General features: G+C 37.8%; 2 protein-coding genes across 11 annotated transcripts in view; both read left to right on the top strand.

Annotated features, from left to right (window-relative positions):
- Window positions 1–17,294, top strand: part of PHF20L1 (PHD finger protein 20 like 1) — a 52,630-nt gene extending 35,336 nt beyond the window's left edge. For 5 of the 10 annotated variants that reach the window (XM_068180754.1, XM_068180714.1, XM_068180706.1 and 2 more), the window contains 11 exons: window positions 1,039–1,257; window positions 1,454–1,510; window positions 2,763–2,867; window positions 6,125–6,289; window positions 6,675–6,856; window positions 8,763–8,862; window positions 10,030–10,116; window positions 11,037–11,232; window positions 11,640–12,009; window positions 15,673–15,835; window positions 16,956–17,294. In XM_068180754.1, coding sequence (XP_068036855.1) covers window positions 1,039–1,257; window positions 1,454–1,510; window positions 2,763–2,867; window positions 6,125–6,289; window positions 6,675–6,856; window positions 8,763–8,862; window positions 10,030–10,116; window positions 11,037–11,232; window positions 11,640–12,009; window positions 15,673–15,835; window positions 16,956–17,098 — 1,787 coding nt within the window. In that variant the 3' untranslated portion in view covers window positions 17,099–17,294. The remainder of the gene's footprint in view (window positions 1–1,038; window positions 1,258–1,453; window positions 1,511–2,762; window positions 2,868–6,124; window positions 6,290–6,674; window positions 6,857–8,762; window positions 8,863–10,029; window positions 10,117–11,036; window positions 11,233–11,639; window positions 12,010–15,672; window positions 15,836–16,955) is intronic. The other 5 variants (XM_068180764.1, XM_068180723.1, XM_068180774.1 and 2 more) reach the window with 3 other exon arrangements.
- A 9,161-nt stretch (window positions 17,295–26,455) lies between these two features.
- Window positions 26,456–27,359, top strand: part of TG (thyroglobulin) — a 146,944-nt gene continuing 146,040 nt past the window's right edge. The window contains exon 1 of the mRNA XM_068180670.1: window positions 26,456–26,703. Coding sequence (XP_068036771.1) covers window positions 26,619–26,703 — 85 coding nt within the window. The 5' untranslated portion in view covers window positions 26,456–26,618. The remainder of the gene's footprint in view (window positions 26,704–27,359) is intronic.

The following is a 27,359-nucleotide window of genomic DNA, read 5'->3' as shown; positions in this document are numbered from 1 at the left end:
AAGTGTTTTTCAGGACTTTTTAATTTTTTTTTTTTTTTAACATGCTTATGCTTTTGTTGAGCCCTTCTGTTGAGAGACACCAAAGGTAACTTGTGCCTCCAAATTTTTACAGCTGACATGGAAAAACCTGAGCCCTTTGTGACTTCACAGAGCTGCATTTTTGTACAATATGTCTTTGGCATGGTCCTAAAATGGACCAAGGGTCTGATGAAAATTAGGCTTTTCTAATTACAACTTGATCAGTCTTGAAGCTCTAACAATATTGGTGTACACAGTAATAGAGAGATTTGAGTTATTTTAATAATGTTCTTTATAAATAACTTTTATTCTAGTTTGGTTATTTTAAAATTATTATAAATATTAGCAGTGAAAATTGTAATTTCAGTTTTGTTTTGTTTATAGTTTGTTACTTCCTAACTTGCATCAGATAAATGGCTAAAATAACAATTAAATGTGTCACTGAAAAAACTTTTCTAAATAGTGCAAGATAAGAATTGTCAGTATATGTTGCCTAATTCTGACAAGTCACGGTATTTTTACATGTTATTTAAATGTGGATTAATGAAAGAAAGTGAATTATTTAAATATTATTAAAATAAATGAAAAATTCAAAAAGCAGAAATGTTTTATACATAGGACTGCAAATATTTCACCAGAGCTTAATTTCTCTGTTAACATAATGGAGCATTAACTTCAATGATGCTGAGAGTGTCAGCACCTTTAACTGTTACTCTTGTCATGGGTTCCTATTACAGTGAAAAAAAAAAGGAAACAAAAAGTCTTACAAGTGTCAGCAAAAATACACTTTAACCGGTACAGGTAGTTTAAAAGTGAGTGCAAATTCCAAAATATAGGAAGAAACCTTCTGTGGCATGTAGTGTCTTGTATGTAAGACTAAGATCTAGGCATTCATGTGCAGTAATGATCTGTTAAATGTGGTGATGGTATGACTAATATTGACATTTCAGTGATCTGACCCAGCCCTGGCTGGCTGCAATCCTTATGGAATGCCGAGTAAATCCATCTTCTTGTTTTCAGCACCCTCGTCCCATGTACATGCCTTGCATCTGGAAATGCCTTTAACCAATAGTCTCAAGTTACCCAAAGGGAATAGTAAAAAAAAGAGGTCTTCCACATCAGTGAGCTCTGAAGGGACAGAGATACAGTGCTCTGTGCCCATAAAGGAGAAATGTTTTGAGAGTCTGAAGGAGAAAATATTAAAGAACGTGATTGAGAAGGACAAGCATTCAGAAGTTGGTAAACTACAATACTTTTTGTTTCCAGTGCTTTAGACAATAAAAATAATTGTAAAATGAGATTAAAAATAATTGTTTTGTTTGTACGTTTCTTAATATTGTGTGCTGTTAGGATTTTTTACAGTCTAATGACTTTTACAAGAAATTAGGTCATCAGCCAGACATTGGCCTTATGTGATACATTTTTCAATTTGCAGGTGCAGCTAGAATGGAAAGAAAAGGAAAACTGGAAGAGAAAAGTTCTTCAGCATATGGTATGTAGAGAGCAATATTATTTTTATGAAAAAAAGAAAAATTCTGTAACACTTCCTGTTTCTGAAGAGCAAATGTAAAAGCATAAAGTAATTTCAGGGCCCAGCTGCAGTTTTTGTTTGTCAAGGTCCTAAAAACAGTCTTTATGCATATGACAGGTTTGTAACAGAAGAATAATTTGTAAGATAAAATGAAAGTGCCCATAGCAAGGAGTTTTAAGGATCCTAAAGTACCTATAAAAGGCCCACTGCCTTTGGTTTTTTATTTGATTGGGATTTTTCTTAGTAGAATGAGTAATACTGGCTACTTCTCTCTACTGTCATATTTGAGATGGGAGGAGCAAACAAGGGTTACTACCAAAACATTTGGCAATTCATGAAATAAAATACAGGTTAAAAGGACTCTGTTTTTATTCTGGGTTTAAAATAAAATAAATTATTAGAGACTGGCAAGAATTCAGAAGTGATTTTACCTTGTTTTTCCAGGAGGTAAAAGCTTTATCTTTGTGTTCCCCAAGAAGATAAGACTACTCCAATTTGTGTGCAGGAAACAATCCTGGCTCTGAGGCATATTTTTTATAGCAAGTTAATTTCCTTGTTATTTGTCTCACTGCTGATAACTTAAGAAATTATTGTGCAGTGAAAATGTGGGATGTATTTTGTCTGGGGAGAATTAACAGGATAAATAGCATTTTTCAGAGTCAAAGTGCTTGTCCTTGTGTATATACCAACAGTGGTTAAAAGTGAACTGCAGAATAAAAAATGTGTCAAATTCGAGTCAGAATCAGTTTTCTGTGAGGATGTCACTGTATAGTGCAGAGTGCTGACAACAGCACTCTGATACTGAAATTTCCTTCAAATGTCTTTCTGTAGGCCTAATATGTGTTTTTAGGACAATGTAACCTTTATAATTGGGAATTTTGCCCTTGTGAAAGCTTTTTCTCTTGCCCAAATGTTTTTGTTATAAACTGTAAGTAAAATAGAAGTTATAAGCTCTTTATGTGATGTTACATATTTTGTGGACTTTGCTGTATTTTTTCTGCCTTGATATCTTAATTGGAAATACTTAAATGATAAAATATTATTTGTCAAATGAGATTCCTTTGAACTATTATATCAGCAATTAATAAGAGGTGTGTCCAAGACATCAAGTAAATTAACTGAATCATTTTGATCTGACTAGACAACTAGAGCATTTGAATTTGAATGCCATGTTTAGGTTAAGCTGCTTTAAATTGTTTAATTTTTATTTCAGGTAAAAAGAAAGAAAAAGAAAAGGAGAAAAAGGAGAAGAAGGAAAAAGATCATAAACCAAAACAGAAAAAGAAGAAGAAAAAAAAGAAGAAATCAAAACAGCATGGTAAGTTCAATTTATATTTTTTTGAAGTAAGTAAAACCATCCAGTGTATTTCTATCATCAGATAGTAAAACTTGTTTCTAAACAATATGAATGTAAAATTTCAGAAATGTCCAAGAGTAAATTTTAGTCTTAAATATGAAAAGGACACTTGGGACTTCTTTTTTTCTTGCATTTATAGCCTGTCTTTCTCTCTGTGTGATAGACACACATATCTCACAGATCTTCTTTCTTCTTCAGAAAGACATGCTTGTTGTTTTCATCTTTTAAAGTTCTTCATTTGAAGCTCTGTATACATATTATACCTATTTTGCTTGGATATTAAAATCATTCTAGTGTTTAGTTTGTTGCTACATTTCAGTGGTTTGCTGTATGCAATGCACCCCCTCTTTAGCAGTTCACCCTTCACAGCTGAGGTTGGCATCTCTGTTATAACGGCCTTGTCTGTTGCCTTGACAAATGGGGATTATATTTTATGGATTATGCATTTCTCTGTCCAAAATCTGGGCTATAACATGAAAATGCTTCCAGATCATGCAGTGCTTTAGTGTGAATTGCAATATTCTAGGTTTTGTATATGCCGGAGTAATATAATTTTAAGCTGTAAACTTAAATTGCTTATTTTACTTAAAAATCATTGTGAGCTGCTTATTTGCACTGAGAAGGTATCTAAGAAGATACTGATAAATGCTAGGTATGTGCCTAGTGTTGTTCTTTGGTCTTATCTTCTTGTGGTCATATGGTGGTTTGTTGTGGACTGGGATTTTCTCTTTTTCATCTTTTTATTCCTTTGGTTTTTTTGCCAGCTTGTCTTGAAACTTAGAAGCTTGGCAGAGGTTCCATAATTAGGTTCCAATTTCTAGGAGCCTTATCCGATGTTTGTAAATATGAGAAGAAAATATGCCCAGTGCCTCAACAAATAGAAATCTTAAATCCAGATGCAAAAAGCAATTTCAGTGAAACTTGAGCATTTTATTCTTAGTAAATTCATCTTGTGAAAATCTGAGTTTAACAATCCAGATGTATTCAATTTTACTGTTTTTAACTGGGGAAAAAAATTTGAAATACTCCGGTGGCTTCTGACTTCATTGTCTGACCCTGAAAAAGCCCATCTGTCATAAGAAACAGGACTCACTGCAGGACTAGGTCACTCTGCTCCAGGTGTAAAGGTGTAAAAAGTGTAAAGGTGTGAGGCATTCTCCTTTTGTTTCAAATGAAATTGAGGCATCTCGGGCAAGAAGAGGAAGCAGGTACATTGTGTGCCCCAGGTAAGTTGTGAAGAAGGCTTTAAGACAAAACAAAAACCCCAGCAAAAACTGGTTTTGTGCTCTGAGTGTGTGCATGACTTGCTGATTGTATAAAGCCCATGTGTAGCAGAACGTAGGCATTGCCTGTTATTTCTGCTGCTCTGTTGCAGTGAGGTTGAAAGCCATGCAGCAAGAAGTAATCAACTCAGCTGCTCCTTGAGTTGACTACAGTGAATGCACTTGGGAAATGCTGGAGATGCTGTGCTTTGGACAGAGACAGTAAAGAGGAAGGTGGCTTCATGGAAGGTGTTCTAGGAGAGAAGGATATTATGGAACCAATAGCAGGAAAACTGTAGTGATAGGTGGGAGCAGGAATGCTTTCTACAGAACGATGAAAGTGCAGTAATCTGATCACTTGCTTCCAATTTCTGTGCCTGCAGATATGAGCTCATGGGGCAGCAGCCCCACTGCAGTACAGACAGTCTCACTTCCATGTGCATCCTCACACATTCTCAGTGTTGGCCAGGTCTCCCTGGGTCTCCAGAGCTCCCCACCCCAGCTCTGCTGCTTTGAGAGTCATTTCCACTCAGAGCTGGCCCTTGCAGACCCACTGACCCCTTGCTCCCAGTCCATTTCACCTGCTGATCAGCTTGATCCATGCAAGCAGTCAGACACTTGGCTGCAGGTGCTGTAGCATGAGCTCATGGGCCTCTGTGACCAGAGATCCCTGGCATGGGGCTGGCACTGTTGTTGTCACTGCAGTCTCTTGAGTGCTGGCACCACAGACACTTGGACCCTTCGACCTGCAGGGCTACTCCATTTGCTGGCCATGTACTTGAACCCTGAATGGAGAGCCCCTTCCCCAGGTAAGAGTTGGAAATGAGGTTTAATAAAAATTACAGAAGAGTTGAGGTTGGGAGAGACCTGTGAAAGTTCAGTGGTCCAACCCCCTTGTCCTGGTTGCCCAGGATTATATCCAGACAACTTTTCAATGGCTCCAAGGAGGGAGACTTAACAACCTGTGCCAGCACAGACTGGACGCAGGGCATTGTCAGGCGAGTGTACTGACTACATAACTTTCTGCATATGTGGCTTTTTTTGTCCTGTTATTCCCATTTTCTGCCCATAATTGTTCTTCCCCAAATCACTTCAGTCCATCCATTTCCCCACCTTTATTTTCTTCCCTAAACATTTCATAAAGTCATTCACAAACCCAAAATTATTTTCCCCCACATCCCATAGTGTCCTTCACTGGCAGCCCCCTGGGCTGCAACTGCCTTTAGTCCAGGAGATGATCCAGAGAGCTGCTGTGGGTAAAACATCCTGATGGGTTTCATGCATGGATAATGGAATGGCACTGCTGGGAAAGTCTGAGAGGAGCCTGGCCAGGGGATGTTTATTGTTTGCTTGTTCATCCTCCTCCTTTGGGCCTGTGTATGTATACTCTTCTGGAATGCTCCCTAGCCCATCCCAGGACCTGTTGGTCCATTGATGTCTCATGACATGGGCTGGGAACATCCAAAGACAATTTCCTTTGGGCTCCCTGTGCTCCTCTGCAGGGGTGGAGACAAGCTTTTATCACTTAAACTGGCAGGGTCATCTCTGGTTGCTTCTAGGTAGCAATGCTGGTAGTGCTGCAAGCATACTTAAGGCAAGAGAGTCACCAGCAGCATCTCTAAGAATAGCAGATGGTGCAGGATGAATTGTGGAAAAAAGAAGGCTGCATAATATTCTAGGAAAAATTACCCCTCTGTACATTCAGAGATGGTGGAATTGTAGTTGGTGATGCTTATCTACCAAACTTGATTATATTTCTTACTGGAAATGTTTTAATAAAATGTTACAAAGAGCTTTTGCCATTTCTTATTTACAGTGCCATCATCCTGATACCTGGGCATTGATAGTCTTTGCTTGTCAACATAATGCTGCAGTAAAATCTACACAATTTTTTTTTTTGCATTTGTTATAAATTTTACTTTTGTAAGAAAAACTTCTTTTTTTTTACCTTTTCAGATTACTCGGATTATGAAGATAGTTCTGTTGAATTCCTGGACAGGTGCTCCTCTCCCTTAACGCGGTCCTCAGGCAGCTCTCTGACGTTGCGCAGTATGTTCTCAGAGAAGAACACTTCATACCAGTATCCAAGAGCTATCCTGTCTGTTGACCTTAGTGGAGAAAGTAAGTTGAATGAACAGCAAATTTCAGTTTGTAGGTTTAATTTGTTAAGAAAGAGAATTTTAAAGGAAATAATTTGGTTTATGTTTGGGATTGTAGCTATAAATATGGTGACTGATTTATCCTTCATCTATTTAAATCAAAGTTCTTACACTCCTCAAGCTGTTCTACATTGTACTTGCTTTGGTTAATGTTGCTACTCTGCATCTGAGGAGAGCATGTTCAAGGCACTTTGCAGAATTCATCTTGAAATCATATATCAGCAGTGTGTCTGAGAACAATTTTTTTTGCTAATGCAGATTAAGATTTTACCTGTCAAAGCTCCCTGCATTTCTTTCAATTATTGTGTCTCTCCACACACAGTTTCACATGTATTTATTTCTATTAGACCTTTCAGATGTGGAGTTCTTGGATGATTCTTCCACAGAGAGTTTGTTACTTAGTGGTGATGAATACAATCAGGATTTTGATTCAACCAACTTTGAAGAGTCTCAGGATGAAGATGACGCTCTCAATGAAATTGTTAGATGCATTTGTGAACTTGATGAAGAAAATGGCTTTATGATTCAGGTAAAGAAGTTTGGTGTGTGGAGTTATATTTTCCATGTGAATGTTTTGCTTGTGAAGGTGCCCTTTTGATGTGTCACAGGCTGGAATTATGTAGGGCTGTACCTAAGTGAACAAGAACAAAATATTTCTTTGTTCTGCACTTGGTTTGGCTCTGTTCAGTGGATGCAGAGCTGTTTCTCTAGGATGGTGTTTCTCTAGCAATTTGATACATAGGACAAATTGCTGGGTAACCTTTCTCTTTATAGCCAGCTGATAAATTTGGAATAAAGTATCCTCTGCTGCACACAAACCATTGCTTCTGTTCCCCAGACCATCCTGATTTTACAAGCCCTCCTGGCTTGGCCCTTGTGCTTTGCAGTGCCATTTGTAGGAACCTCTCTGCTCACTGTAAATGTCCCTCCTCTGCATGCACTGTGTCCCTCCTCTGTCTGCAGTCTCCTGTGCAGATACTGTCAGTACTGTGATGTGTGTTTCATCTTTAGAATAGCACTTCTCACGCTGGATATCACTACCACGTTTTAGAAACTGCTGAGAGTTTGGATCTTAACTGGGTATAGCTAAAAGGGAAGAAAAGTATACCATGTCTGCACAGCATTCAGGTGTTGATGGATTGCAACTCCTGCTGCTTGTTACTTGGTACTCCAATGAGGAGAGCATTTCCCATCCATGAGTAATTTCAAGTCTTGTTTCTCAAGCAATTTATAATGCAGTGATTAAATCAGATGCAAAAAGCAGTAAGGAAGAACTCAGTTGTCAACAGCTTTAAAAAGGTCATGAAACTCCTGTGTTTTTTACCCCCATTCAAAAACAGGTTTGTATGCAATACTACTGTGGTACAGTTCCAGTTGATAGTATGGAGCTCTTTAGTCGAGATTTAAAGGAAACAAGTAGGGCTGTCATGTGTTAGTGGACTTACTGTTCTGGAACTGACAGAGCCCTGGAAATGAAGGGCACACAGGCTGTCTTGAGGAGCATACTAAAAGGCTGTGCTGTGTTGGAGGAGCTGAGCAGTTCAGCTGTGGCAGTAATGTGGAAAAATGGACTGGTGTAACAATCTTTGGAGAGAGGAGGGGACATGGTAGCTGTAGTGACAGGAGGAAAGGTGACTTTGGTGTTTTGAATAGGTTGATACTCAAAGGCATGTCAAAGCAAAGAGGAGAGATTTTCAGCAGTGAGCCAGCAGATATTTAAAACACTGGCAAGCACAGAGTTGAGAAAGGGAAGTATCTTTATAAAGAAGACAGTTTCCTGCCTGTTTTTGAAGTCCAATGGCAGCCTGATTTTTCCTCTTCATTCTTGTCTCACTGAAAGCAACCAGTTTGCTGTTTCTAGGCTCTCATGTCTTACCACTTCTAGTTTGGTCTCCTATTCTCTTGTTTCTCCTCTTTCATTTTCTCTTAATTTTCTTTTTCTTTTAGATTTTCCATTGGTGCGATATTAAAAGCACATCTTTCTAGCGCACTGGAGAGATGCTTTGTAAATATAAATAATTAAACTGAAGAGTTTTCTACTTTTCACTGTTATGCTGTAATGTATTACATTATCTTTCTACTTTACTATAATATTATACTCCTGTCTTATGTTTCACTACTAAATATGTAGGTGCTAAAATACTGAATGTTGTAATAAAATGCTATTTAATATTACATCTTCAGTTTCTTTTTTTTTTCCTCCAGTCTGGAGTTTGTGGTTGAGGTAACTTTCAGATCTAAAGCTCTTTTTTTAGCGTGATGTCTTTGTCTACCCAAACACAAATTGCCCAACTAAAATAATCTTGCTCAAACCAGCTATTTAAATTAAAGTGATGTTCTCTGCATTTTGATGATACAAGAAGTAGCTTCTGGGTTTTGCATCTACTTGTCTCAGTTTTAGTTTTTGCCTTTGTTGTTTTTTTTTCTGACATCAGTGTGAAGAATGCTTGTGTTGGCAGCACAGTGTATGCATGGGACTGTTGGAGGACAGCATTCCAGAGCAGTACATCTGTTACATCTGCAGAGATCCACCAGGTATGGATAAACCACCTTTATCTACAGCCCTGCTTGGGATTTTTGAGCAAAGATGTTATAAATTTGCTTAAATTGTTCAAGCTTTGTCTGTTTTGTGTTATGTGTAATGCTTCTTTGGGGCAAGTGATTCTAAGTTTGGCTCTGAGCAGAAACTTAATTTTATGTTAGTAACATCATGGTCAGCTATGCTAAATCTTATCCATGAACTCCATGAACTTGGTAAAACAATTACCATTGTTTTACTTGTTGAAACTTAATTCCTCTCAAACCTTAGCACTTTTTTGTGTCAGTGTAGTCTGGAAGCTTTTCTAAAGAAATAATTTTTGTTCAGGGATCTGTTTTGCCAATACTTGGAATCACATTTGTTCATTTAAATATTTTCTTAGAGGAAAAGGACTCAGTACCACAGTACAGTCAAACATGCTGTGAATGGCATTTCATAGTAATTGTAATTTTATAATGTTTACATTTGTCCAGAACGGTGTTAAATTATGGAACTGAATATTTAAAATACAGAAATATCAAGCACATCTTATAGTAAACAATAGTACACAAACAGCATATGTTGAACTTCAGATAGTTAGGTCAAATTTGTAAGAACTAGGAAAACTATGTACTTTTAAACTGAATACATTTGATTAGGAAGATGTCGATTTAAAAATTATTCAGTGATAAGCCCATTTTTCTTCACAGTTATTTGGCGAAAAACTAAAGAATTTGGAATTAAGTTTTTTGTATTTTCTTCTGACAATTGATACAAATGCACATACGTGTCCTCTGCTGAAATATGCAGCACTCCAGCTGTTTCAAAAGGGCAATGAGATTACAACCTCAAATTTACTGTCATTCTAAATTTAAGAAGTGAAATGTGAAAATTGTTTGCAGAGATTTTATTAGCTGTTTTTGAGATGAAATATTAGGAAAGTAGGGCTGGTTCTGTATGTCCCAGTGTGAATCAAAACTGGTGGTAGAGAGTCTTGTCTGATAGTTCTGTGTGGTGTCTCTTTGAGCAGCCCAGCTTTTTCTTATTAAACGCGACTAATTTGTCTTGTGCTCTTTCCCTGCGCTGTATTAGGTACTTCGTTTTCCCCTGCTATGCAGAGTCTGTGTCCCTAATTTTTATCTTCTCTCCTTTCCTAACCATTACTTCTTTTCTTTCTATGTCAGGAGAAAAAAGTCATTCTCAATGTCAGTATTTTAAAGTGTATTGGGATAATGGGCAAAAAGGAGATAGACAGGGTATTCTCCTGAAAGGTATGAAGGGCTTCCATCAACCCGTTCTTTGTTCTGTCTATGATGATAGTATGATTTGAGATCGAGTGCAAGATATTGTCAGTCCGTCTGGATGCCTTGTTGTAAACAATAACATTGCAATAATTAGCATTATGCATTTCTAGTTTTGGGTGGGAATTTTGGTTTTGTTTTATTTTGTTATGGGTTTTTTTTATTTGTTTGGGTTTTTTAGTAGTTATTTAGCTACTGTAGAAGCCGTAGCTAAATACTCATTCATGCTGGTTGGGTTCAGACACAGAAGGGGAGATCTGAAGCCCCCATACATCAATACCTTCCCTACAAGTCTGGTGAAAGGCATCTCAAAGGGGGGTATAAGAGCTCTGCTGTCAGTTAACTTTGAAATATCTGCTTTTCCTGAAGCCTTTTCATGGCTTCTAATAAATAGATACTGACTTCAGTATTGAAGTAAAACATTTGCTTTTTAGAAACAAACTGGGTGTTTTGGATATGTCCATATAAAATCCACTCTAATATTTCTCTTGGTAACTTAGGCTTTCTTTAAAAAGAAAAAAAAAATTAAGTTGAACTACTTAGATAAATAAAATGCCAATGTAAACTTTTTTTTGTTGATTTTTATTTTGATAACAGCATAAATCTTAATATCATATAGTTTGATTGCAAAGGTGGTTAGATTTTAATTTCAAATGCCATTTAGAGGGGTCTCAAGGTTTCAGGCTGATTTTCTTTCTCATAAGTTTTGACTTTCTTCTTAATCTGCAAAAACTAAATTCTTACATATTAATAGCAAAATCTTGAGTCATCCTTTCATGGATGTTAGGAGATATTTCGGCAAGTACAGCACATAATTATAGCATTCTAGTTGTAAACATAATTCTGCAGTGGCTTTAGATGGCCCTCAATTTCTTTATTGCTTACCCCAGGACAGAGGTGGAGTGCCAAATATCTCTATGACAAAGACTGGCTAAACAATGGACACATGTGTGGATTATCATTTTTGAAAGAGAACTACTCTCATCTTAATGCCAAAAAGATCGTGTCAACACATCACCTACTGGCAGATGTATATGGGGTAACTGAAATACTGCATGGACTGCAGCTGAAGATTGGGATACTGAAGTAGGTATCACTCCAGGGTTTATTTTCCAGCTCTATATATTCAGGTGGCAAAGACTACCATTATTCCATTTGCATTTTTCTCTCACATTGAAGTTCCTTCTGGTATAATATTTTAAATAATTCAAGTGCAAGATGTGCGGTACCCTCAGCTTCAGAAGCAGGAGCTAGGTGTTCAGCACCCAAGCAGATCTGGTCTATTGGGATTATTGGTGGTTTTTTTGGTAAATTTTGTGTTAAAGGGACATTCTGGATTCATCTTAAATAGATGAATGACCTAGGAATACTACTTCTTTGATAATGGTGCTTATCAGTAGCTAATATCTATGAGAGTTGGATGCTTAATAGTTCAGTGCTCTAAGTGCACCAAGTTCTCTATAACTTGCTTTTTTTCCTCCCCTTCATTGCAGAAATAAGCATCACCCAGACCTTCATCTCTGGGCTTATTCAGGGATGAGAAAAGAGCAAGAACAAAGAACTGTTGGGGTAGAGAAAAAGTTAGTGACTTTGCAGGATGCTGTTAACCCAGCTGAAAGGACGTGTCATAGTCAAAACCATAAAGAGCCACCCAGTATACCCCAGAAGATGGAAGAAACGTACATCACAAGTGAGCACAGTTATCAAAAACCACAGAGTTTTAGTCATGACTACAAAGCAGTCACTGACCCTATGAGCTCAGATGATGAAGACACAAGTAGCTTTGAGGAAGATCAGGAATATCACACAGAGAATAAAAACTGTTTACAATATTCTTTTAAAGATGGTGGCATGAATGAGCAGGTAAGTATCATTCTTCATCTGGGAAATTTTATTTGGAAACTATGTTCAGTCTGATAAAACTGAAGTACATATAGGTATTTAAAAATGTTTATTGCTGTAAGTCAACATATTTATCAAATAAGTCAGCAGAAATCACTAGAAGCAAACTTGGATCACTGAAATTGTTCCAGGGGAAGTATGTTAATTTCAGCTGGTGTATGAAATACAAGATATGGTTTAAGGTATTGCCTATGCTAAAAATTTATTCTCAAGCTAATATTTTGAGAGAAAGGAAACCCTATTCTTAAAATGCAAGGTCTTGGAACAGAATTTACGTGGTTTTTACAAGGTGAAGAAAATGGGACAGGTTTCCCTTTTTCTCTCAGTTTGGTTATCTACTGGTAAAAACTATGGTTTTTACAAGGTGAAGAAAATGGGACAGGTTTCCCTTTTTCTCTCAGTTTGGTTATGTGTTAGGGGGTTTTGGTTGTTGTTTGTTACACCAAGGTTTTTTTAATAGTGTTTATTATTGTAATGTATTCTTTTAATAGCAGTGCTACCTAGAATGCCTTCCACATGTAATGATTTACTGACCAACTAATTTCACCTCTTGTGCAACTGCTTTTCAGTCTTCTATATTGCATATTTCTTCTAATGAAACATTTTTAGTCAAGATTATATTTTGCTGTTTAAACATCTCTTTTTCATTTTTACATTAATGGTTTGAATCCATTATTTGGTGGAAAAGGTCTGAAACTTGTTAATCTGGTTTTAGTGAACAATTTTCAGAGCAAAAAACCAAAGAGAGCCAAACCTTTCTGTTTTCTGCAATACCAGCTGTATGAGGATAAATCGTCCAACTCATCCCCCTTTAGAAGTACAATTTCTGGTGTGGAAGAAATGAGTATGATGAATATTTTTTCTTTTTTAATTTTAGTTCTTAATGTGGTGTGTAAGTTGTATAGTCTGAATGGGGAATTTTTTGCTCATTCTAATGAAAAATACTTGGTTTTATGCTAAATTTGCTACATTGCACAGCTATATGCAGGTTTATAGTAAGGAGACATGCAGCAGTGTCAAATACTGTTTGTAAGAGAATAAAAATTTATTTATCATTATATTTATTAGCCTTCCAACAATAGTTTAAATCATCATCGTAAACAGTCTAAATAGTATAAAGGTATTCAGAATTAAAGGAAAATATGCCTGAGCAGTTAAACAAAACTAATATTTCCTTCAGAGATTAAAACATATATCTAAAAATCTAGGTGCTCTCTGTTTGACACTGTCCCAAACAGATCTCTTCGAGGTTTGAGAGTGTTCTTTCCTTTGTGGATGCCTTGATCACCTTTCCAGTTGTCAGCCTTGACATTAAAATCAGGCCTTCTGCCTAAACATGATAGGCATGGAAAAGCTCTCCTTGGTTTCTCCATGAACCTGTTTGCACTTACCTCAGACCTGACATTGAAGGACCATTTTTAAATGATCTGGCTTCTCTCTAAGGTATCTTTTCATCTCTCCTTGTCAAAGTTTATTGAGGCTTTGAATTTTCCTTTCTAGCATTCTTCAGAGCCTTTTAATATTCTGGTTTTCCATACTGTTTGTCTTACCCTAATCTGCAGTTCTGTTACATACTTCCGTTTCTCTTGCAAACAGTGTTTGGATCAACTGTTATCAAGGCACTTTTTGGGCTATGCATTATCTTTAAAATTGTATTTAGCTTCCTTGGTTTTGGTTCTGAAAGCACGAGCCTTCCCCACCTGAACCTTCTGTTATTTCTTGTCCATAACCTGTATCCTTAACTCTTCTTCTGCCATCACTCCCTGATTACCTACATTGATCTCATAGCTTAGAGGAGAACATGGTGCATTTTGTGGGTTTTTTTCAAGGAGCTGTTTGATTAAATGTAGAGGTCATTAGAAGGAAAAAAGAAAACATTCGTGATGTTATTTAGATATTCAGTTCCTTAGCTTTGAAATTTTCTCTAACTTACTGAAGCTGGCTGAAAGATGATTTTGGTTCTAGAATTATGGACTTGGATCTTTTTACAGCAAGGGAAGAATTGCATTCCTGTAGTTTTAGAGAGGGTCTGAAAATTGTAAGGAATAGATCATTTCTTACTTATATTGGAAATATTTTTCGTAACATTACCAGCAGTTTCATTACTGAAAACACTGTGGAAGAAAACCTGATGTCTTCAGAGAAGGGATTTTAAATATCATAAAAATGTCAAAACTCTCATACCTTTCAAATAAAATCTATATCTGATACATAATTTTAACCCCTTTAATGAACATTATGAATATTAACCACGCTTGTCCCATCTGAGTTGCTAATAAAGCTGCCTGCAGATCAGTCAGTTTTGTTTGTTTGGTTGGTGTTTTTAATTGATTTTAAGTCTTAAAATGAAAGTTGGATTTTTTTGCTTAAGTGGTAACTTAAAATCCTTCAGTTCCTATTTTCTTCTTTACCTCTCTTCTCACTCTACCTATACTTGACTGGAGAAACAAATATTTTAATAACCGACGTAACACCATTTTTTTTCTTATGTGGTGTAGAAAATTAGCTGAGCTCTTCAGAGAAGTGTATTAATAGAATTAAAGTTATTCTTTACTCTGGCATTTGACACGAACTGACACTGGGTGAGCACATCTATCTGGCATTCTAGTCCTTAAAATAAAATCTTCAATAGTGAAAGAACTTCATTGGATATGTAGTCATAGTAGTTATAAAATTGAAGCTGTTAATCCTGCTAATTACCTGAGATGCTGAGCATTTTAAACTCGTTAAATCTTATCTACTTCTACTCAGTAGCTGAAACATCAAATATAGAAAGATTAAGAGCTCGTGTATTATCTCTGCATGCTGTGAAGGTACTAATTATATTGAAGAAATCAATCTTCCTCAGATACTGTGTTTGCATAACTCCACATGTTACTGTAGCTGTCCCCAAACATGTTCAGTTCTGCCCCAGACTTGTGTCTGGAAGGTAGGTGGGGTCATAGCAGGTAGGAAGAGAAGTTTTTTGTCTTAATCAGCAAACAGAACAGATTGCCCAGAGGGGATGTGAAGTCTCTCCCCTCACTGGAGATACTTCAGAACCATCTGGAGATAATCCTGTGCCATGTGCTCTGGGATGACCCTCTGGGACCAGGTGATCCACTGTGGTCCCTTCCAACCTGACCCATTCTGGGCTTCTGTGAAATAGGATGTCCAATTTATTTGTGCCAAAGTGTGACTGTTGACATCTTAGCTACTTCTGCATTGTAGAGACTTTTCCATGGAAACCAGCCTTAGGATTTTGCACATTTTTGGTGGCAGTAGACCAGTGCAGTTCAGCACTTTATGATTTAAGTTGCTATTTATATAAAAAGGGCACAGAAGTACAATCTGTCTTACTGCATTGAAGAAAGTATTTGAACTGATAAATTTCAGTGTTAGGGAAATGAGGCAAAAGGTATAGATGCTTATTTATGTGGAATCTGCATTTTGTTTAGTTTAGTCTATTGATGTGTCATAGCATGTGGCTTTCTGAGTAAGCTTTCTGTTATGTACACAGAAGTACAATTCTAAGGCAGCAGAGTTTATCATATAACTCAAATGTTGAAATCAACACCAGAAATTAAAACAAAGAAAAAAAAAATCTTAAATGGCATTTTTTTTCTTTCTGTTGCTCCTATGAAGAATTCTGCTGAAGGAAACACTGTGTTTGTTTGTAATGAAAGAAAAGGCTCAGAAGAGCAAGTGGACACACATCTTCAATGGCAGCTAAATCTCCTCACCCATATAGAGAATGTACAGAACGAAGTCACCAGCAGAATGGACCTGATTGAAAAGGAAGTTGATGGTAACTGCATTGCCAGATTACTTGTTAATGTACCTATAGCAGCATCTCTCGTAACTAATGTGTTCAAAGTGATCTGAGGCACTGAGGATGTATTTTTAAGTATTCTGTTCAAATTTGGGTCCCAGAATTATAAGTAGAGCTGTTGATCTCCCCATCCTCTTCCTCAAGTTTTCAATGCTTAATAAAGTAGATTAAGCACTCAGAACCCCTGAGCACGGGCTCAGACTTCAGAAAGCTTGGATAACTTGTCTAGTCTTTGTCCAGATATGAACCATAAAGTTAATGGCTTTTTCTGCACCTGGAGTGATTTTGCCTAGATTTTTTGTTCTAGTGATTGTTAATACTTAGAGAAAAAAAAGGTGTTTATTGTACTTTATTCCACTTTGGGTTTGTATTATTAGTAAGCAAGTAGTTTTATGAAGGCAATTCAGTCTTTATGGGAAAACTTGAATGAAGTTATATTATATGAGAATATTGTAGCACATAAGTGTCTGTGACTTGCCAGTCATAGAAACTAGTAATTAAGGGAGCTTGTAGTCTAATCCTAGGACTCCTTAATTAATCTTTTAATAAATACAGTTGTCTTATTTCTATTTGCAGTTTTACTTCCAGTGTCCCTGCTTTTCCTAGACACAATGTTTCTAAACTAACAGGGTTGACCTTTTTCCTTCTCTGTTTCTACAAGCAGAGAAATTCCTTGAAAACATTTGTTGAAGATTGGAAAACCATTTTGTAATCTGGACCTTGTCCACAGAAGCCTGTTAAGGTGGCAGAAGCAAGGCTTGTGTTTAAGGGTTGCATTTTCTGTTCCAGAACTATCAGAGTAGACCATGAACTGAAGTTGCTTTTATGTGTGGAGAGGGTAAATTGTGGGCCAAGGGTAAAATTTACTCCCAGATACCTTTTTACAGCAACAATCAAATCAGAAGATTGGATTGTTCAAGAGAAATATGGAATTAGTTGGTGTTTCCCTAACAAAATTTATTCTATTGCATAAAAATCACAGCCTCAGTGTATTTCCCTTTTTTTGAAACACAAAGTAAGAAACAAAAGTTTAATTTTTATGGACACTGTTTCTCAAAGACTTACTCTAACCAGCTTCTTCCTTTCCCTTCTGTAGTTTTAGAAAGCTGGCTTGATTTCACTGGAGAACTGGAACCACCAGATCCTCTGGCAAGATTGCCTCAGCTCAAGCGACGTATCAAGCAGCTCTTAATCGACATGGGAAAAGTACAGCAAATAGCAACGCTTTGCTCTGTATGACAAAAGGAAGAATATAGAAGTAAAAATAGGTTCTTTACAATGAATTTTCTTATTAGCCACAAGACTGACAGGAAGGCAGCAAAAAGCTGAGCATTTTTCTGGTTCTTTGCTGATGACATTAATAGGCTGAAGCTTTACAAAGAAAAGAGGAAGTTTAGAGTTAGGAATCTGTTTTATTGAAAATACGAATATTCAATGTCCAGGCTTCAAAATTATTAATAATATACTGAGAAATGCCAATTTCTCAGGATTTTAACATGTTGAACAAGTAAATCTCCAGATACAAGAAAATTCAACAAACAACAACTCTTCAAAGAGCAGTGCTACTATTTTGAAACCCTTGACACACATCTCTAAATTAGCAGAATTCAGCTGACTAAAAATGCAATCCTCTTATCTTGCTAGTGAACGATAGATACAGAGAGAGCTGTATCTTCTCTACAAGGAAGGTTTTTAGATTATTTCTTTCTCGTATGAGTGTTCAGGAAAACAAACATAATAGCTTTGATTTTTGAAAAAAATTACTTGTCATGGTCTCCCTTTTAAAGTATTTTTTAAAATAGAAATCCCTAGAACAGCACCCCTAGGCTTCTTTAAAACAGAAGTGGAAAATAGTGGTCAGATGTGCCAAATAATATTAAAATCATTGGGATGAGAGTTTAATTATGACTTAGGCAAAGGTTTTTTCCAAAGTCCTACTTGGTGCCAGCAGTCCATCCAAAATTGTATCTAGTTTATATTTTTTTATGTTCTATAGCAGTGTTCAGGAATCAAGGTACAATTTTTGTCCTGGGTAGCTCTATTCTGATGTTGGCCCTCTGAACACTTCACCATCCTCAGTGGGGATGAGGAATGACAGGAGCAGCAAAACTGTCTGTGGCTTTGGAAATTCTAAACCATTAGTGGCAAAAGTCACAAGATACCTTATCCAAGTTGTTTTTATAAAATTTTTCAGCTTCATTGAATGAAATGTCTTGAAACCAAAGGCAACCTACTTGCTCTGTTAGCTCTTGCTGGATTTTGAGCCCAGGACATTTCCTGTGCTGATAAGTTGCCGCTGTACCCAGTGCTACATCCGTGTCTGTGTGTGTATGTATATGTGTCTAGCTACATGTACATATATACATACCATACACATTTCTATCTACACATGTCTAGTTTTATTACCACAGACTACAAGAACTGGTGGTTCATATTACCTTTTAACAAGCAGTTTCTAAAATTGAAAATAATGTATGTACAAGTTTTGAAATTTGTAAAATATGACTGTTAAAAGGAGGCTATTTAACTGAGGACATTAAGATACTTGAACATTTTATGCCTCATGTCTGTTTATCAGTTCTAGTTATCTGTATAAATGCATTTTAGAACCGATAGACAGTAAACTTGAATTTACCTTTTGATAAGAGTACAAGCCACTGTACATTCAAAAATTATTTAAATTTGCAAACACACTGTTCTATATGTAAGGTACTGTATGTAAAACTGTTTATTAAACCTATTCTGCATACTCTACATTTTCCACTTTTCTTCCTGATCTACATACAAATGTAAAAAAGTGATTGTTATTATGTACAGACCATCAAAAAATCTTGGAATGCCTTTTAAGGATGCATACAACTGAAAAATGTGCCAAAGATGGATTATCTGGGAAAGACTTTGCAACCAGTGCATTGAACTTTCATGATAAAACCATTATTGAGAAAGAAAGCAGCGTGGCTGGTTCATTGCTAAAGTAAACCTACCCTGACCTTTCCTCTCTGTCTGTCATACCTGAAGTGAGTTATCACTCCTGATGGCCAAAGCAACATGTAAACCCCTGTTACAGAGCGGTTGCTATTTAAAGTCTTCCCACATCAAGCTTGTAGGAGACATCACAGAGCTGCATGATAACATGGAATTATGGGATGATTGGCAACTCCATAATGCAGAAAGAACATTAGAGCTGTGGAGTTTTTGACATTTTATAGCAACTGTTAATAAATACTCTGTGTTTTATAGATGATGCTCAAATAACTGCTTCAAACATGAATAATTGAGTGACCTACTTGCTTTTGGATATGTGAGACGTTTTTACAGACTATTCACTTGCTGCATATCCTTGAATGTGGTACTGTGTGTACTGTATAAGAGAAGTGTAAATCCAGATGAATTACTTTGAAACAAAGTGGAGTGTATTTACAGAATTTATGCAGCATACACTGTAGCAATATTATGCAATGTGTGTGCATGTGTGTGATGTAATATAATTGTAAATGTTACTGAAGGTGGAGGTGGACTTGGAAAGTTCAGGGGGGAGGACAGAGGTTTTATTCTTACTACAGAGATGGAGGAATGGTATCCTGAAAAGGAAATCCTAAGGTCAAAGTTGAAGTTGCCCTTGCAGCTTTAATGTGTCTTCTGTTTGTATGTGTAATGGCCTCTTAATTTACACAAATATGTAATTTTACTCCTCAAGATCCTGCCTTGTTCAGGATGGACTGTGCTTACAAAAACAATCTGTTCAGTATTTTTTTTAATTTCCTTGTGTTCATTGTGTAGCCATGTATTATAAAAAATCCTGCAATCATTCATATCTTCTAAGAAATACAATCTCGGTGTCCGTACGGACCGTGCTATGTATGATGCATCGTGTCCTGCTCCAGTGTTTCACAAACTTGTCTGAGTTTGCTTTCTCAAGTCGTGGTGCTGGTCTGTAACATGTGGACATTAGTTTCTGACCCCAGTTTCTCAAGTATTCAAAGGTTTGGGATGCTTTTGAGGTTTTTCTTTTAAACACAAGTCAAGTGCCATAAAAATGCTAAGTGTTTGCACAGAATGTAACCTACAGTTGATTGCTTTGCTCATGTGCCAGTCAACCCCAGTGTGATCTGGCTCTTACCAGTATTTCTTCCTAGTCGGCCTTATCAAGAGAATCTTATTCCTGTAGGCATAATTTTCCATCTGTCTTCCTGCTTCCTCTCTAAATAAGCCAGGGATGTACACTCAGTCTATTTGCAACATCATTTACTGGGGTGTGAATCATGACTGCATTGTTTGATGAAGGGGACAGACCCTCTCTGAGGAAAAAATAGTATATGGCAATGTAAGGACTGTTTGATATGTGTGCACAGAAAGGCAAAATGTTTGAATTTGCAGCCTTCTGTCACTGAGTAGGAGTTCTAAATAGTAATAGACAAAAGGGAAATGCCATTTTACAGAAGCCTCTTGTGATTTCACAGAGCTAAATGGCAAACTTTTGGAGCCTTTGAATGCCCAGCTTTTTGTCTGAGGTTTAGTTAGGGGTTTGCCTGTTAGTTTTTTTAATGGTGGTATCAGGGTGATTTCATTTAAAAGCCTGCTCCTATTTGTGACCTGCTCCTACGGTGACCATACCGGAGGCACCTACGTCAGGAATTCTGTGTTTCAGTTGCAGGACAGCAGTACTGCAGTCACAAATGAAACGTGGTGTTGGTGCTGTGATCTGGTATGACATGATGGGGCTGCCACGTTCTGGTTACAAAATGGACATACTTCAGGTCATATTGCAGGGAATGTGTTGGAAGATGCTTCCTGTTAACCCTTTTCTTGGGTAGCTGTAGCTTGAATAGTGCCCATATTTTGGATATTCTGGCCTTAGATGCATAGATCTTTGTTCAGCTGTGGAGTCTCTTTTCTCTCAAATAGACAAAGAAGATTGGTTGCAATTTTCTGATAGATATCCTGTATTTGCTGGGTGGCAAAAAATTGAAACTATTCTTCCATGGATGCAGTAATTTTGTATGGCTGACAGCCACCTGTCTGTCTTAATTTTATCTCTGAGCTTCTACATGTGCTCATCTGTTCATTCTGCAGCTTGCCTCTTTTTCTCCTTTTGTTCTTCAGCTTTCTGCACTCTGGCTTCTGAGGTGCCTGGAGGGTGTCACACCTCTGTTCTCATGCCCAGTGGCTGCTGTGGGAAGCAGTCATGGGGAAAGGCCTCTTTGGCTCTTCTGTCCACAGCCTCCAGAGTGTCCTGGGACTTGTGTACAGTTGGAGTGTGTGCGCCATAATCAAAATCTCCAGGTGTTTTTGATGCCTTTCTTAAGCCTCTTCTGTCTTGTGCAATTGGTGATCTTCCTCTACTCCCATCTGGCTTCTAACTTAACTAGACTTGAATTAATATTACAGTAAAACCCCTCTGGCACTGTTGGGCTCCAGCTCTACTCTTGGTACTCCTTACCAATCTGAGGGTTGGGATGCAAAGGAGTCATTCAAACATTACAGTAAAATTATAAAAGTATTTGATGTTGTAAACCAAACTGTTTCCTTTGTATTTAAAGGGAAGCTGTAACCCTTTTTCTTCACTGGAACTCTAAAGGCACAAAACAGATCCTGAACTGAACTGGAGCTTGGTGTAGAAACAAGTGGAGGATGGTTGGGCTGCAGGCAGGGGCTTCCCAGCCAAAAGAGCAGTCAGGCTGCCTTGCCCTATTACTAGCTCTGTGGAGGTGCTGATGTGTAAAGGGGGTGTGTGCAATGATGCCATTCATTTGCAAGCAGGATTGTTTAGAACACTGGAACTATAGGTTTTTGCTCTACTGCTTAAAAATGTTTCAGTATATGCACCTTAATTTTGGAGTGCTTATTAAAGTCAGAGACTTAATCACTTTTGAAATACCCATTGTTATTCTCACATTTTATTAGCTCACAATTTTTTTCTGTTGTACTGATTGCATATGGCTTTAGGTGAGGATTTTGCAGAGGCTGTTTGAAATGCTTCAGTAATGGTTTCTATTATACTTTGTTATGTCCTGGGCACTGGGTGTGGGGGTCTGTCTTTAGCAATAAATATTATACACTATGTGTATATCTGTTTGTATATGGGAAACAAATACAGAGCATTTAACGATGGTGAAAATACACTGCACCGAGTGCAGATTGTGCATTTGGCAGCCATTCTGCACCAGCCTGAACAACCCAAATGAAAAATTGGATACCCCATGGAGAAAATGAACTAGCATGAAAAATCATTCAGGACAGAAGTTCCCTTCCCTTACTCTGTGGGTGGGATAACTGAAGCTAGTTCAATTGCTATTTGCTTCAAACAGCTGTCTTCCTTTCCTGAAAACTGGCCAAGCCTCCTGTGTTCAGCTGTAGCCACGTGCATCAGTGTATTGTCACTAAAGACTCTGAGAGAGGCAGCACTGCACTATGATTAAATCTTCTGTGAGAGAAGCAAAATCCTTCTGTGATTTGTTTTTTATAATAGCAATAATGTTGACTGCATTCTAATACTCACAATAAAGGTCTGTTGAGATTGTTACGTGCCTGGGCTCCCTTTCCGTGGACTTCTCTTCTGGTGAGCTAGTGATTGTTTGCATATGCTTTAAAGCATTAGGGAATCTTCAGCTGCACGTTTAGCTTGTATTCCTTAGGTTATGTGCAGTCATTGATACTCAGCTTTCTACATTGCAAGGCTTGAGGGAACCTTCAGTTATATTTTAGCCTGTAGGCAAATTATACAATCAGTAAATTATTTACAGTACTGAATTACTTAATGTATGTTACAAAGTAATTAGGAGATATTTCTGTTCTTGAACTGTTTTGGTGTTTCATCAGTTTCAGGGTTGGAGTTTTGCAATGCACTTTATTCTTTACAGTAAATGTCTTTCAACAATGTGTTCACAGTGATCTCATCTCTTCTTGTGGGCAGACGTGCCTTTGTACAATGTCGTTACAAAGAACTTTAATTTGCTTTTAGTCGTTTATTTTAATATCATCCACAAGTTGTCCAAGACACTACTGCATTTGTGGTAGAAAACAAATAAGCCAACAATGCTAAGGAAGTTCTTCTCTTAGACATCCTGTGGAAAAGGGCACATATGATAAGCAGCAGATGAATGAAATTGGACAGAATCTCAGTAAGTTACTGACATGGAAAAGTTTTTTCATTCACAGAAAAAGTAGATACAACAATAAATAATGAATTGAAAATTTTTAATTCTGAAACATTTTAATCATTTTTGTAGGGACAATCTCAAAGCAGGCTCTCAAACTTAAGATACAAGACCAGATTGAGGCTTGGAGCAACATAGTGAAACACTTTTTTGAATTAGCAGACTTTCTGAAGAAGAGGTTTCCTGAGTCAGACCAACTGTCTGGCCAGCCCAGAGTCTTGTCTGCAGTAGAAATAGGATGTCAGATTTGTACAAACATACTATGAAATATCTGTGCAAATTGCCTTTTTCCTGAATGTGTCTTTCACTTCTGGCAATTTGAGGGTTCCTTTACCAAAATTTTTAGGTCCATCAGTCACTTGTCAGAGATGGACTCATCAAGTTTAGTCCATCTTTTTCATTGGTGGCTTACAGAATTCACAGCTTTATTGTGTGGCGGGAGCTGTGTTTGTCCTTGAACTTCCTTTCTGACTCCACTGGCTGTGCACCATTGCCTTTAGTTCAGAGAAGGTTAAATACTGCATTATTGAAAAGACCCAAAGCAGTTTTGTCTCACCAACACCAAGGGTTTGGAATTGCTGTCCTGTGACTGGTGGTGATTTTTCTCACTGCCTCAGCTTTTTTTTTTTGTCAAATACTGAATCGATTCAAGTTGCAAATCCTGTGTGTCTCTGTGGTTGCAGACCTGGCTCCTGCTTGGAGTTTCAAACCAATATATATCCCTGGTGTTGTGAGAATAAAATACCCATTTTTCTGCCTGGAATCACTGTGGTACTATTGGATTGAGGAAAACTGTTATTTTCAATGAATATGTAAGAAAAAAAAGGCATTTTTTTGTCCTAGAAATGGTCAATTTCTGCAGGGACAAGTGCAAATTCAAATATACTTACATGGGTTTCTTTAGGTTCTTCTGTCACCAAAGACACTTTTCCAAATGGTAAGTTATAATTTAAAATTTGACAAGTCTTGTGCCCACTTTTCTGATCTAGCCAAGTTTAGCATGGAAATGACTAAAACTTCCCTATTCTTTAAATTTGAAGAATATATCACATATAAAGTGAATACACTGAAAAGTGCATTATCTGGGGCTGTCATCTTGTCGTCTTTTAATTTTGCATCACATGAGATGTGCAAAATATCTGTATCAGAGATGATACAGATAAGTGCTTCACAAGGTCTTGGAAGGAAATGTGCTGAATGTGAACCAAAAAAAAAGGTTTTTTACAAAAAAAAAACTTTTTTTATGTAGCTTTCTTAAAATGTGTGAGAAGATTGTCCAACATGGGTCCTTTATTTAACACAGAAAAACAATTTATCATTTGAAATGAATGAACTGGTTTTCTCAGGTGCTAAAAATAGAGGTCAATACCATTGTCCCTTCACTGAAGGTTATGCAAGGCTTTTCTTTGTATTTGACCAGCCATAGATAGACAAGTGCCTCTTTTTCTCTGATGAATGTGAATTCCGCACAGTGCTTTGTAAACAACTTTTTTTCTTTTTAATCCATCCATTTTAATCTTGCATCTCCTTGAACACTCATGAACCAAGATGCCCACCTTGGTTTGACGCACATCTAGAAGTGGTTTGAGTGATGCCAATTGCCAAAATTCCTTTTCTCACTTAGTTTTTTAAGAGACTTTTAAGACTTGGCTGTTCTTCCCAACTTGAGTAGTTCATAGGTTGTTTCTTGAGTGTTTCTGAAGGAAATAAACATCATCTTGGGAATCAGCAATACATAGATATGGTGAGTTTGTGCTTCTTGCTAATAATAATAGCCCTTTGATATGTCATACTTTCCTGTCTGCCTTCCTCCATTTATCAGCCTTTTATAGCAAAGAATAAAGAAGGAAAGTGAATAGTGACCTTAATAAGCTCCTCTCCCCATTTGCTGTGCAAAGAACCTGAATGACACTTTTCTAATAACTTCAGAATACTGGGCTAAATCAGTATCACACACAGACCCCCACACACTCTGGAGATGTTTCAATGGCTTGGACACATCACAGGACCTGTGATGCCCCTGCAGAGCCTGTCTGTGGCACTGGGCTGGGCTCCCTCTTGTTGCTCTCCTGTGTCTGCCCCACTGTGCGGGGCTCAGACACAAACCTGAGGCTCTTGAAGCAGCCTTGGGTCAGAAATACATGGTATGGTCAAACTTTTTTTCCTTCCTGATTTAGCCATGCTGGTGCTAATTCTGTTATTTGATCTGATTCTTTCGGTCTTCATGGATGTTTCCCTACAGATGCTGTGCTAATCCAGAAATTCAGTTTCTTTCTGTGCCTGCTTGATCAGGGCTGTTACAGGATTTGTCATCTTTATGCCTCTTTATGCCTTTTTTTGTTCTGTCATCTATGCTGGACGTGTTCTTCATTTTTTCCTAGCTTGATCTTTCTGTATACTGTTAACTTTGGAATTTACATTCAAGCAACCTATTCTGGACTTGAGCAAATACAATCCCACTCATTTTTAAAAGCCTAGTCATGCTAAAAGAAGCTTGTGCTCCTCTTGGAGATCATATTTACCATATCCATCAAGCACCGTGGCATGGCAGTGGTCTACAGCCAGCACAGATGGATGCTTGGATCATTGCTGTCATGATCTTAGTTTGTGGGAGAGTTTCAGCAGAGTTGTTTCTATGGCTATCTGGTATCCATGAATCATAAACAGGAGTTCTGCTCTCACTTTTTCTTGAAATCAAGTTAAATCCAGCTTCAAACATGTGCTGTTATTATTTAAGTAATGATTTGGGGCTTATTTATCCAACCACCTTTGTTACAAGTGAGGGTGAGTTCTCATAATTCGTAGTGTAAGTAAATGCTGACTCACAGTTACAAGAGGTGGCCAATTAATAAGTGAAATTCCGGAACCAAGAAAATACTTATCATATGTTTTATGTTGTGGATCTTGCATGTAATTAGTACTAAAAAGCTTAACTTAAGCTTCATGGTCCTACTGATTTTACACCCAGAGGATGAAGCCCAAGAAGTGAAGCTGTGCCTGTCAGATACTTGGCCGTGTTAAAGTGCGTGGTGCAAGTGGGAGTGAAAGCAAAAGATGGAATGTGATTGACTCTGATCCTCAATTCACTTTAGTCAGTGAGGTGCATCCATCCTGTTTTCCACTTAGTCAAAAGCCACATGATGAGTTATATTCACTCCTAATATGCAGCGCCCAGAGGTCTCACTCTGGTCTGTCCCTCAGCAGGTTCAGCTCTCTGGGAATACAAAACTGTGCAATTCCACTAGGTAGAACAGAGCCTGGCTGCACCCTGGGGCAGGTGAGAGCCAGAGCTCTCCCCAGGGTCAGGCCAATATCCTCACTTTACTTGGAATAACTGAGCCCCCCTGCCACCCACTGTGCCTGCTGCCACTTGGCTCACTTGTGCTCCCTGGAGCGGGGATGAGAACTGGCTGAGGGGAGCCAGGAGGGCAGTTCCAGCTGAAGTGGCCTCTTGCAGTTTGCTCAGAAGCATTATGTACGTCACTCACCCAATTCTGTGCCCAGCCAGCAGCACACAAGTGAACCCATCCCCATGATGGGCACTATAAAAGGGCAGCAAAGGCTCTGTGGAGTGCACAGGGCTGCCTCAGGGACAGGAGGGGATGGGGCTCTCCCATTGCAAGATGGGCTCCATCCCATTTTGCACCCTCTGTTGCTTTATTAGCATAGCAACAGCCAATATATTTGGTAAGTACACTTGTCCTTTTCCCTGCCTGTGTCCAAGGGTGACTGATTTTTGTGCTGCTCTGTGTGTTGTCTTGATGAAGTATATAATGATCTTGAATCTTGCACTTTAAAAATTAGGAGGTTATTGTGTACTGGGCAAACTGAGGCTGGGCTCCTTGTTGGATACTAAACTATCAGGATCTTTAAGTGATCAGGCTTACCTGAGTTTGTACACCTGAATTTTAGGTGGAAAAAAAAAAGTTTTCTCAAGGGTTAGAGAAGGAACACAAGTAAGAAAAGGCGCTGCTGCAGGGTTGTGAAGTTCCTCAATCACATCTTCTACTTGTAGGTGCCATCATCTAATTTAGGCTTGAAGGTAAAGATATTGGATAGTCTGAGTGCTAACTGAGCCCCCAGTTCTTTGGCCTGAGTTTGATAGTCCTGCACAATCAGTGATTTGAATCACTGAATTAATTAGTCATTTAACTCAGATGTCTTGGTAGACCCTCTGTAGCACTGTACACAGGGATGCAGCTGATGTTTGAGGTGAAAATGGGAAGCTTTGCCTATGTGACATTGTCTATAGATGAGATCACCTGAAATTTTGCAATCTCATGAAAATTTTCACATGGTTTTAAGGGGACACAATAAAAACTCAAGAAACAGATGTGATTGAG

Source organism: Anomalospiza imberbis, chromosome 1, assembly GCF_031753505.1.
Source record: "Anomalospiza imberbis isolate Cuckoo-Finch-1a 21T00152 chromosome 1, ASM3175350v1, whole genome shotgun sequence".
Classification (NCBI taxonomy): Eukaryota; Metazoa; Chordata; class Aves; order Passeriformes; family Viduidae; genus Anomalospiza; species Anomalospiza imberbis.
The sequence above is the reverse complement of the archived record's forward strand: the minus strand, read 5'-3'. Positions and strand labels throughout refer to the sequence as shown.